This window comes from Cherax quadricarinatus, chromosome 18 (genome assembly GCF_038502225.1).
Source record: "Cherax quadricarinatus isolate ZL_2023a chromosome 18, ASM3850222v1, whole genome shotgun sequence".
NCBI classification, from domain to species: domain Eukaryota; kingdom Metazoa; phylum Arthropoda; class Malacostraca; order Decapoda; family Parastacidae; genus Cherax; species Cherax quadricarinatus.
This window is the reverse complement of record NC_091309.1, coordinates 12438689-12451349: the sequence shown is the minus strand read 5'-3', so window position 1 is coordinate 12451349 and position 12661 is coordinate 12438689. Positions and strand designations below refer to the sequence as shown.

The window sequence follows — 12661 nt, the reverse complement described above, 5'->3', positions numbered from 1 at the left end:
TACTAAAAACTAAATACAGATTATGGAGGGGTAAATTTTTATTTATACATTACAGAAAGAGGTCAGCAAAAAAAAATTATAAAATTTATAGTTTACCTGGAGAGAGTTCCGGGGGTCAACGCCCCCGCGGCCCGGTCTGTGACCAGGCCTCCTGGTGGATCAGAGCCTGATCAACCAGGCTGTTACTGCTGGCTGCACACAAACCAACGTACGAGCCACAGCCCGGCTGGTCAGGAACCGACTTTAGGTGCTTGTCCAGTGCCAGCTTGAAGACTGCCAGGGGTCTGTTGGTAGAGGGATTTCAGAAAAAATATTACAATAGCACAATTAAGTGTGTATGAATACTTAAAACTGATTTAGTGTTCGTAAGTTAATTGGGATTTCTCGAGGAGTATCAAATTGGTTCTGTGATTTCAGGCTATCATACTTAGCAACATGTGTGTGAATTACCTTGGATAACATCCCCCCCCCAAAAAAAAAAAAGTCAGACAGTGACTTATTTCCATTTACTTTTTTGTTAAAAAATGTATGATAGCTGTACTTATGTGTACCTGTACCTAAATAAACTTACATTGTTTGACTTTGCTGGGTTACTCTGTTAAATCTACATACTGTACTGTGTGTGTGTATTTGCCTATTTGTACTTACCTATTCGTGGTTGCAGTGGTCGATTTACAGCTTCTGGCCCCGCCTCTTTGCTGGTTACTACAATTTTTAGTATCTCTTCTTAAAACTATGTATGGTTACTGCCTCCACTACATCATTCTCCAGATTGTTCCACTTCCTGACAACTCTGTGGCAGAAGAAATACTTCCTAACATCCTGGTGACTCATCTGAGTCTTCAACTTTCAGTTGTGACCCCTTGTTGCTGTGTCCCATCTTTGAAACATCCTGTCCCTATCTACCTTATCAATTCCTCTCAGTATTTTGTATGTCATTATCATGTTCCCCCCTCTCTCTCCTCTCCTCCAGTGTCGTCAGGTCGATTTCCCTTAACATATCCTCGTAGGACATACCCCTTAGCTCCGGGACTAGTTTTGTTGCAAACCTTTGCACTTTCTCTAATTTCTTGACATGCTTGACATGCTTGACCAGGTGTGTGTTCCATACTGGTGCTGCATACTCAAGTACATATATGCCTGACATACACGATGTACAGAGTCTTGAACGATTCCTTACTAAGGTGTTGAAACTCTGTTCTTAGGTTTGCTGGGTGCCCATATGCTGCAGCAGTTATTTGGTTGATCTGTGCCTCGGGAGATGTGCTTGGTATTATACTCACCCCAAGATCCTTTTCCATGGATGAAGTTTGCAGTCTTTGGCCTCACTAGCCTGTACTCTGCAGTCTTCTTTCACCTTCCTCAGTCTTCATGACCTTGCACTTGGTAGGGTTAAACTCCAGAAGCCAGTTGCTGGACCAGGCTTGCAACCTGTCCAGATCCCTTTGTAGACCTGCTTGATCCTCATCAGATTGAATTCTTCACATTAGCTTCACAACGTCTGCAAACAGGGACACCTCTAAATCTGTCCCTTCTGTCATGTCATTCACATACCACAAACAGCACAAGCTCTAGGACTAACCCCAGTGGAACCCCGCTCATCACAGGTGCCTACTCTGACACCTCGTCATGTACCATGACCCAATTTTTCCTTGCTGTCAGGTATTCTCTGATCCATTGCAGTGCCTGTCCTGTTATTTCTGCCTGCTCCTCTAGCTTTTGCACTAATTTCTTGTGTGGAACTGTGTCGAAACCCTTCTTACTGTCCAAGAAAATGCATCTACCCAACCCATCTCTCTGTTGTCTTACTTCTGTCACCTTGTCATATTATTATTATAATAATCAAAAAGAAGCGCTAAGCCACAAGGGCTATGCAGCGCTGCAGGGTAGGGAAGGAAGCGAGAGTATTGGGTGGTAGAAGGGGGGAGGGATGATCAGTAGGTTACAGAAAACAGCGGGGCAGGGGATAGTGCGGGGGTAGAGGGCAGCAAGAGATTGAGGTAGAAAGGGCTGAAGGTATCATCAGAGTTTGTGAAGTAAGTCAGTTGTCAAAAAGTCAATGAGAGAGTCCGGATGAAAGGTGGGTCCATCAGTGAGAAGGGAAGGTAAAGAGAGAGTAGCAGAGCGAAAACGACGACTGAGGTATATTCTGCGTGCTCGTTGATAAAGTGGGTAGTGTAATAGAATGTGGCTAACCGAAAATGGAACCTGACAATTCTCACAGAGAGGAGCAGGGCACCTCTCCACGAGATAACCATGAGTAAGACTAGTATGGCCAATGAGAAGGCGGGAGAGAGTAGTCTCCCAACCTTGACACTGGTGACAAGAAGACGGCCAGTAACCTATACTCAGTTTAATAGATTGAAGTTTGTTACCGAGCAGAGTAGACCAACGTTGTTGCCAACGGGTGTGAAGGTGGGTAGCTATTGCAGCAAAATAGTCCGTAAATGGAACACCTCTATATGAAACTGGTAGGTCATGTACTGCTGACCGCACAGCAGTGTCTGCCTGTTCATTGCCCTGTACGTCAACATGACCAGGGACCCAACAAAAAACAATATCTTTATGCTTGGAAGAGATGCAACATAGCCAAAGTCGGATACGGAGGACTAAGGGGTGAGGTGTATCAAATTTCTGTATAGCCTGTAAAGCACTAAGGGAGTCTGAGACAACCACAAATGATGACACAGGCATAGATGCAATACGGATAAGTGCTGCAAGAATGGCATATGATTCAGCAGTAAAGATACTAGCCGAAGATAGTAAATGCCCTCATATGATGCTGTCCGGAAACAATGCTGCGAATCCTACACCGTCAGAAGACTTGGAGCCATCTGTGTACACTGCAATGGCATGAGGATGAGAGTGGAAGTGGTCAAGAAAAAGAGAGTGGGAAGCTACCGTAGACAGTTTGGCTTTCGAGCAAGGGAGTGAGAAAGAACAGATTTGAACAGCTGGAACTTCCCAGGGGGGTAGGGAAAAGGGAGATGCTACATGAACATAGAGAGGTGGTAATTGAAGAGAAGACAAGAGCGAATGTAGGCGAAGAGAGAAGGGATGGAGCAAACAGGGGCGGCGAACAAATAAAGAATATCTACTAATATCGGTGACCATTCTATAAATGGAAGCATTGCGGAGATCATGAGAGCATACATAGTAGCGAAGGCAATGGGCATCACGGCGATCGGATAAGGATGGAACGTTCGCTTCTGCATAGAGGCTCTCAACAGGGGAAGAGCGAAAAGCACCAAGGCATAAATGTAATCCTTGGTGATGAATGGGGTTAAGGCTAGAGAGAGTAGCAGGAGAGGCCGCTGAATAGATCTGGTCACCATAATCAAGTTTCGATAAAATGAGGGCGGAATGTAGGCGAAGGAGAGTTCGACGATCGCTCCCCATGAAAGATGAACAAGGGTTTTAAGAAGGTTCACCCGCCTGTGACAAGTTGCCTTCAGAGAGGTAATGTGAGGTTTCCAGGATAACCTACGGTCAAAGAGGAGGCCTAGAAACCTGACTGTATCACGTTCAGGGATATGGGAGCTATAGAGGTACAAAGGATGATCGGAGATGACAGAGCATCTAGTGAAAGTAATTTGACGAGTTTTGGTACTGGAAAATTTAAACCCATGTGTGGTGGCCCAATTGGAAACACGGTCGACCGCATGTTGGAGAGAAACTGTAATGAGGTGACAGTCAGCGCCTGCACATGCAGTAGCAAAGTCATCAGTATAGAGTGATGACCAAATATTGGATGGAAGACTAGAGGCCAAATCATTTATAGCAAGGAGAAAAAGTGTTATGCTCAGAACACTTCCCTGGGGGACACCTTCAGCTTGGATAAAGTCCGGGGAGAGCACATTATTAACCAGAACACGGAAATGTCTGTCAGTTAAAAAGTTCTTAAGGAAGGATGGTAGATTGCCTCGAAGGCCTAAGGAGTGGGCTTGGGCCAAAATATTATACCTCCAAGTTGTGTCATATGCCTTCTCAAGGTCAAAAAATATGGCAATAACTGAGTGGTTATTCGCAAAGGCATTACGAACATATGTATCCAAGCGTAGTAAGGGGTCTATGGTAGAATGGCCTTTACGAAAGGCATATTGACAAGTGGAGAGACTGTTGTGTGTCTCTAAATACCACACTAAACGTCTATTTACCAGGCAATGGGACGATAGTGGGAGGCTTCATGTCCCGTAGTACCCGGTTTGCGGAAAGGGAGAACAATGGCAGATTTCCACAGCTGTGGAAGAACTCCCTGTGACCAAATAAGATTGAAAAGGCATAATAGGACTGCAAGGGCTGACTGATGTAAATGTTGTAGCATATGAATATGAATGTCATCGGGCCCAGCTGCCGATGATCAGCAAGCTGAGTGTGTTGCCTCCAGTTCCTGAAGTGTAAAAGGCACATTATACTGTTCTTCTCCGAGAGAAGAAAAGTCCAAGGGTGCTAACTTTCTGACAGACTTCGAGGAAAGAAACGAGGGGCATAGATGGAGCCCCTGAGAAATACAGACCAGATGATTGCCAATTTCATTGGCAACATCTAGTGGGTTTGCTATATCAACACCGGCAACCTGCAGAACAGGAGCCGGGTCAGGAGAATATTTACCACTCAGTTTTCGTACTTTTTTCCAGACTGCACTCATAGAGGAAGCAGAGGTGATGGTGGAGACAATCTCGCCAGCAAGTGTGTTTAGCGTCACGGATGGCATGGCGAGCGATTGCATGCTTCTGCTTAAAATCAAGTCTCTCCGTGGTTCTATTGTACCGGTACCTGCCCCATGCAGCACGTTTCAAACGTACTGCACGAGCACAAGCAGGAGACCACCAAGGCACGCATTTCTGAGAATGCCTGCCCGAAGTTTGGGGTATAGAATGAGAAGCTGTGGTTAAAACGGAGGACGAGAAGAGGTGTAAAAGCTCATCAATGGAGGACGAAGAAGGAACCTCACTAAAAACAGTTAGTTGTGAGTAAAGGTTCCAATTTGCCTGATCAATTTGCCAGCGTGGGTTACGAAGAGGTGGTGAATATGAAGGGGAAGTAAGAATGATTGGGAAATGATCGCTGTCGTGTAAATCCGGGAGAACAGACCAGGTGAAGTCTAATGCGGCGGAGGAAGAGCAGACTGAGAGATCGATGCAAGAGAGAGTATGAGTCCGAGGATCAAAATGGGTGCGAGTACCTGTATTTAAAACATGGATGGGTGGGTAGCAAGAAAAGCCTCTAACTGAATGCCACGGGAATCACAGTGAGACCCCCCCCCCCCGAGGAAATGATGGGCATTAAAATCACCAAGTAACAGAAGTGGTGGCGGTAATGACGAAACAAGAAAGGCAATATCTGGGATAGATAATGCCCGAGAAGGAGAGAGATACAAAGAACAGAGTGTATACTACCTATGCAAGTGGATACGGGCTGCTGTGTAATGCAGCGAAGTACGAACAAATAGCTGATGGTATGGAATATCAGTGCGTAGAAGAAGGGCACTTTCATTAAAGGTCCCATCAGGAAAAGGATCTGAAGAATACAATAAATTATAGCCTGAGATAGGATAGATAACGGCAGAGTGTAATTTTGGTTCCTGTAAGCAAACACCAACAGGGGAAAACTGGGAGAGCAACATCTGAAGCTCACCCCAATTACCCCTGAGGCCGCAAATATTCCACTGTAAATAGGCCATGATTGGCAACGATAAAGATACCTGAAATCTGCAGGTAAGGGTACCTATGGACTAGAGGGGTTAGAAAAGTCCACATGCGGTGGCAAAGGAAAACGTTCAAGTAGCGAAGGAATGGTGCGTTGTGAAGAAAGGAGTTGCGCAGATGGAGAAGGAACAGAGGGTGGATCAGTGTCCACTGATGGTTTGGTCTCTGCAATATATTCAGAGATTGCTTCAAGTGTTTCGGAGTTCAGAGACATCGTATGGGAGACAATTTTGGAGATGGAAGGAGGAGGAGTTTGAGTAAAGATCGGAGCTGTAATGGACTGTACCAAGGTGGGAGGGGGGGGGGAAGGGTGCAGGGAACTGGAGAAGTGTGGGAGGGGACAGAAGAGGCAGAAACCTGGGAGGTGGCAGAAGAGGAAGAAACGTGGGAGGGGACAGGGGAGGAAGGCACAGTACGAGGAGGAGGATGAACCTCCACACCTGTAACAGAGCCAATGAAAGGGGAAGACTCAGGTACAGAGACCAGGAAGGTAAAATGTGGAGGTGCATGAAGAGAAGGAGGGGTTAAAGGAGATTTTTTGGGCTTCTGAGAAGTAGAGGGATGATTGGGAGGAGGTGTTGTACGTGGTCTTGTCGATACCGGTGTTTGTGAGGGAGGACACGAAGAAGTGAGGACAGACTGAGGAGTTGAAGTAGGGATGTCTGAGCCCAGGACAGCAAAAGAATTAGATACAGGAGTGACTATGGGACTGGCAACCGCAGAGGGGGCTGCAGAAGATGTGACCCCAGAAGTGGGGGGACACTTTGAAACATGAGAATAAGAAACACGGGGCAGTCTCCCTTGGAGGCGGAGATGAGAAACCGCCATAGCACAAGGGGGACCTTCTGCCTCTTTGAGGCAATGAATTTCCCGCTCATTTAAGTAGGCTTGGCAACGGTGAGAGTACGAAGGGTGAGCCTCATGACAGTTGAGGCAAGAGGGAGTTCGACTGCAAGACATATTAGAATGGTCATCGGCACCACAGACTGGGCATTCGGCTGTAGATCTGCAATATTTGCTGGGTGGCCAAATCGCCAGCAATTCCTACACTGTTGCAGTGTAGGGATCACTTTCCGAACTTGTAACCGATGTCCTGCTACATAAACAGAGGATGGTAGTTCACGGCTGTCAAAAGTTAAATGAGCCACATTGCCAGGGTATCGTCTTTGCCCACGGGCAGGCAGAACATAAGTGTCTACCTTGAGAATTGGGAGATCTTGGAGCTCCAGCTGTTCGAGAATGTCAGTACCACATGTCTGGAAATTCTGTTGGACTGTGGTATGGGGCAGAATAACAGTACCACTACAAGAATTGAGGGAATGATGTTTTTCGATAGTGATAGGAATAGTATCGATATGTGAAAGAAGAGAAAGATCATGAGCTTGAGTAGAATTCTGGACTGTGATGATGCGCGTACCACTCTTAAGAGCATGAAAGGAAATATCTCTACCAACGTGGCGTAGGAGCGCTTTGCCAATACTGTGGTTGGAAAGATAGGCAGTAGAAGTCGGTCTTAATGTAAAGAATTTAGCCTTAGGAATGTCCGAAGAGTGGCCAAAAGATGAGGCGAGGTCAGAACGGGGTGCGGTAACAATAAGGGGCCCGGGGGTAGCGGGGTCATGGATCGGGTACTCCATGGTTATGTTACTTCTTTCTTTTTGTTTTTAAGAAAAAAAAGAAAATAAAATAAAAATAAAAAAAGAATAAAAAAAGGGGGGACCGGGGAGGGATAGTTCCTAGGAGGAATGAAAGGGCCAGAAATCTCCCTCTGCACCCAAGAGGACCTCAGCACCGCAAGTAGCGCAGATGCAGCATGGAACCCGTGCCATACCCTACCCATCATGCCAGTAAACCGGCAATCCGGGATAGCAACCTCACATCTGCCGAGCTACCTCGGTGGACAAAAGAGAGGGCGGCCGGATATCCGCCACAAAGCATACCTCCTTTGGCTACCACCCCCAGAATCCGAAAGGTGGCTTCCAGAGATACACCCGTTGCCCGAAAGACACCCATACCGGAGAGGGATCGGGACATCCCCAGGCGATCCAGATTCCACGGCAAACTACGCCACCGCCAAGAACCTCAACGGAATGGGATGGACCCTGGTACCCTTTCCCCCTACCCAGGAACTAGCACGCCTGTGAGAAAAATCCCAAAGGCCAAAAAAGGAAGGGCAAAAGGGAGGGGTGGGGAGGAGGAGGAGGAGGAGGAAAGGAAAAAGGGGAGGATGGGATAGGGAAGGGGGGATTGGGGGGTAATTAAGTTCAGTCTGAGGAAGGAGACCGACAGGTCTAATTCCTCAGACCAAGAGCCTCTTCACCACGCCAACACCTTGTCATAAAACTTCAGTAGGTTTGCGACACAGAATTTCCCTTCCCTGAAACCGTGCAGGTTATTGTGTATAAGCTCATTCCTTTCTAGGTGCTCCACCAATCTCCTGATAATCTCCAGGACTTTGCATACTATACATGTCAGTGACACTGGTCTGTAGTTTAATGCTGCCTGTGTTTCCTTTCATAAAAATTGATATTATATTTGCTGTCTTCCACACCTCAGATAATTGCCCTGTTTCGATAGATGTGTTGAAGATTGTTGTTAGTAGCAGACACAGCTCCTCTGCTCCCTCTCTCAGGACCCATGAAGAGATGTTGTCCAGTCCTATTGCCTTTGAGGTATCTAGTCCACTTAGCAGCTTCTCCTCAGATGTGTGTGTACTGTGTCCAACTCTTGTTGGTGTACCCCCACCATTCCAGCTTTCTGGAGTCCTGTCTCCACTGAAAACACTTTTTTTTTTTTTTTTGTAATGTGCAAAGTGGAACCCAGTTTTCTGTCTGCCCCTCAGAACATAACACTTTTATAATATTTCATGTATTGTTATAATAGGCTAAATTTTTTAATGGTACACGACCTAACTGAAATAAAATAAAGAAATTAGTTGAAAAACAATGTGAAAAATTGACTTAGAATTTGCAAGGATGGGTTGGTACCTTCAAACCATTGAGTTTTTTTTATGTTGTATCTCTTATCTCTATTTTTATATATAAAACATGTAAATAAAAGTTAACTCAGAGTCTCTCCATCACAGCTGGTGCCTTCAGGATTCTCTATGCCTCATCGTAGCTACTACGACCGGATGCCCAATAACGATGTAAGTTACTGTTTTCTTTTATATTTAAATTAATTCATAACTTAGGATATAGTATGTATATCAATATTAATGAGTGCCTGTGTAGTGTTTACTAATCATTTTAATGTCGCTCAGTGCAACTATATTTTTTCAGAAAATCCTAAAAAAAAAATTAGGATCTTCAATGTAAGTTTTTTTTTTTTTCAGTTTTCTGTGATAGCAATTACTGACCTGTTCTCTATGATGGGGTTGCTAACCCATGCTCTATGATGAGGTTTGCTGACCCATTCTATGTGATGGGATTTGTTGACTCATTCTCTGTGACTGGGTGTTTAATGACCCATTCTCTGTGGGATTTGCTGATGCATTCTCTGTTGCCGCACAGTTTGTGGAAATGCATCTGCCCAGGACGCTGAGGAAGGGCAAGTCTGTGTGTCTTGGGGCTTCGGAAGTCTCCTTGCTCCAGCGACTTCAAAAACTCTTGTTTCGGCTCAGTGTAATACAGATGTGTAGTAACTTTGTCACCACCATTACTACCACAGTTGCAGTTGATTAAATCATTCCACATCATTGTTGGATCTTAGTTTACATGTTAAACCCACACAGTTGTCACTAGTAGGATAGACAGCAACTATCCAGGGAGGTACAATACTACCATCCTCTCAAATAGGTGTGAGATAGTACAGTGGACCCTCGGGTAGCAGCATTAATCCTTTCCAGAGAGCTTGCCTTTAACCGATTTTGCCATTAGCCGAATTAATTTTCCCCATAAGAAATAATGGAAATCCAATTAATCAGTTTCAGACACCCAAAAGTATTAACAAAAAATATTTTTTTAAAGATTAAATATAGATATACATACAGTAAACAATGAGAAATATAAAGCATTAATAAAATGGATAAATGAACATTTAACATCACACTCACCTTTATTGACTCATGTTGGTGTATGCAAGACAGGTAGGAGGCGAGAGGGAGACGAGTTTATTAAGCTTCAATATGACACTATCATCATCTCTGTGGCTTATTTATCTATCACAATTCATCTAATATGACATAATAAGCAATATTGGAGAGTTTCTTTCGTGTTGTTTTCTATCACTTACTTGCTTAACTTGCTACACTGTTAATTCTACACTTTATCGCTGGCTGGCACTATAGCCTTTATCGATACCTGCTGCTTTAGTATCGTACATATCGTAGAATCACTGATTCACTGCGGAAGGCACATTCTCCCCTCTCTCTTCCTCCTCCATTTTGGTACTTTGCTATGAGTTTTTTCTTGAATTCTTTTGTTTCTTTTCTTCTGTACCACAGGGATAGCACTAGAAGCTTTCTTTGGGCCCAAGGTGCCTTATTTAGCAGTTACAAACACTAAAAACAATGAAATAATACAAAATACAGTGGTCCCTTGATAATCGTCGGGCTCGATAGTCGTCCTTTTCGGAAATCAACACTTTATTTTCGTCCAAACATTGGCTCGCAAATGGTCGGTTGACTCGCTAATCGTCGTTCATCCTGGACGCGTACTCACGGCTCTGAGCCGCCTCGGCCTCCCTTCCCAGCCAGTGTGCCATTGTTTACCAGTGAGCGACGGTCCTCTCACTTGTTCATATGAAATATTTCATAATATTCCATTCATATTAGTGCTACCATGGCTCCAAAGTGCCAAGCCTTTGGTAAAGAAGGTGAGAAATACGATTGAATTTAAGAAAAACATCATTGAACAATATGAAAGTGGCATACATGCGGCCAAACTGGCCAGGATGTATAAAAAATCTTCCATTGTGGCCAAGAAAAAGGAAATCAAGGAAGCTGTTGTTGCAAAGGGGGTAAATGTGCTGACAAAAATGAGATCATCAGTACTCGAAGATGTTGAGAAGTTATTATTGGTGTGGATAAATGAGAAACAATTAGCAGGAGATAGTCTTATGACATCGATTATTTGTGAAAAGGCTAGGCAGTTGCATGATGATCTGGTAAAGAAATTGCCTGCAACGAGTACTGATATTTGTGAATTTAAGGACAGCAAAGGTTGGTTTGAGAGATTTAAGAACCATAGTGGCATACAGTGTGATAAGGCATAGTGAGGCTGCCAGTTCGGACAAAATTGCAGCTACAAAATTCGTAAGTGAATGCAAGGAGTACATAGAGGCTGAAGGACTGAAACCTGAAACCTGAACAAGTGTTCAGTTGTGACGAAACAGGCCTCTTTTGGAAGAAAATGCAAAAGAGGCCCTACATTACTCAGGAGGAAAAGGGACTGCCAGGACACAAGCCTATGAAAGACAGACTGATGCTCATGTTCTGTGCTAATGCTCGTGGGGATTTCAAAGTGAAGCTGTTACTAGTGTACCATTCTGAAAATCCCAGAGTGTTCAGGAAAAACAATGTTATGAAGAGTAAATTGTGTGTGTTTTGGAGATCTAATAATAAGGCATGGGTCATGAGGGAAATTTTCGTCGAGTGGTTCAATGAAGTGTTTGGCCCTAGTGTGAAGAGTTACCTCCTGGAAAAGAAATTGAATCTCAAGTGCCTCCTAGTAATGGACAATGCACCTGCTCATCCTCCAAACTTGGATGACCTAATTCTGCAGGAGTTTGGGTTCATCACAGTAAAGTTCTTGCCCCCGAATACCACTCCTCTCCTCCAGCCCATGGACCAGCAGGTCATTTCAAACTTTAAAAAAAACTACACCAAAGCAATGTTTCAAAGGTGCTTTAATGTTACCTCAGACACTCACTTGACTCTAGGAGATTTTTGGAAAGAACACTTCAGTATCCTCCATTGCATAAGCCATATAGGTAAGGCTTGGGATGGAGTGACTACCAGGACTTTGAACTCTGCTTGGAGAAAACTGTGGCCAGATTGTGTCCACAAGAGGGATTTTGAAGGATTTGTGGCTGACCCTGATGAGGCTATGTCAGTTGTGAACTCTATTGTGGCATTGGGGAGTTCCATGGGGTTGGATGTGAGTTTGGAGGATGTGGAAGAGTTGGTGGAGGACCACAATGAAGAGCTAACCACTGAGGAGCTGCAAGAGCTTCAGCAGGAACAGCAACAGATCGCAGCTCAGATTCTTGCTGCAGAGGAGGAGGAAGAGAGATGGAAGAAGGTGCCTTCTTCAGAAATTAAGGAGATCTTTGAAATGTGGGGTAGGATGGAAAGATTTATGGAGAAACATCACCCTGAGAAGGATGTTGCAAGCCATATCGGCAACTTGTACAATGACAGAGTCTTGGCCCATTTTAGGGAAGTTTTAAAGAGACGCCAGAAACAGAGCTCTCTGGACACTTTTTGTGCGAGACAGGACTCCAGTGACTCTCAAGCTGGTCCTAGTGGCATTAAGAAACAGAGAAGAGAAGTAACCCCAGAAAAGGACTTGGTACCTGAGGTGTTGATGGAAGGGGATTCCCCTTCCAAACAGTAACTAATCCAATCTCTCTCCTCCTCCAGTCTTCCATACACTAAGAAGAATAGCCAATAAAGGTAAGTGTTATGCTGTTAGTGTTTCATTCATCATGTCCCATTGCATTGTTTATGTACTACATCTATATTTCATGTAAAAAAAATTTTGTTTTAATACTTCTGGGTGTCAGGAACAGATTAATTGTATTTGCAGTATTTCTTATGTGGAAAATTGATTCGAAAATCGCCTATTTCGATAATTGTCGGACATCCAGGAACGGATTAACAACAATAAACGCAGGACCACTGTATATTGCATGTACACATGGAATCATTCTCTCTGGCTTGTAAACAATAGCACACTGGCTGTACATAGGCTCAGGTTGCGTGGACATGTTTGGGACGAATGTCCTTAACC

At 44.4% G+C, this 12661-nt stretch overlaps 1 protein-coding gene and 1 long non-coding RNA gene across 2 annotated transcripts in view; one reads left to right on the top strand and one right to left on the bottom strand.

The window, feature by feature from the left end:
• LOC128689390 (endothelin-converting enzyme-like 1) overlaps positions 1-12661 on the top strand; it is a gene marked incomplete in the record, with an annotated part of 169871 nt that overhangs the window by 75736 nt on the left and 81474 nt on the right. The window contains 1 exon segment of the mRNA XM_070086204.1: positions 8794-8856. Within this exon segment, the coding sequence (XP_069942305.1) occupies positions 8794-8856 (63 nt within the window).
• The window catches only part of LOC128689393 (uncharacterized), a 48272-nt gene that overhangs the window by 20704 nt on the left and 14907 nt on the right, over positions 1-12661 (bottom strand). Inside the window, exon 4 of the long non-coding RNA XR_008407155.2 lies at positions 97-284. This is a non-coding gene — a long non-coding RNA (uncharacterized lncRNA). The remainder of the gene's footprint in view (positions 1-96; positions 285-12661) is intronic.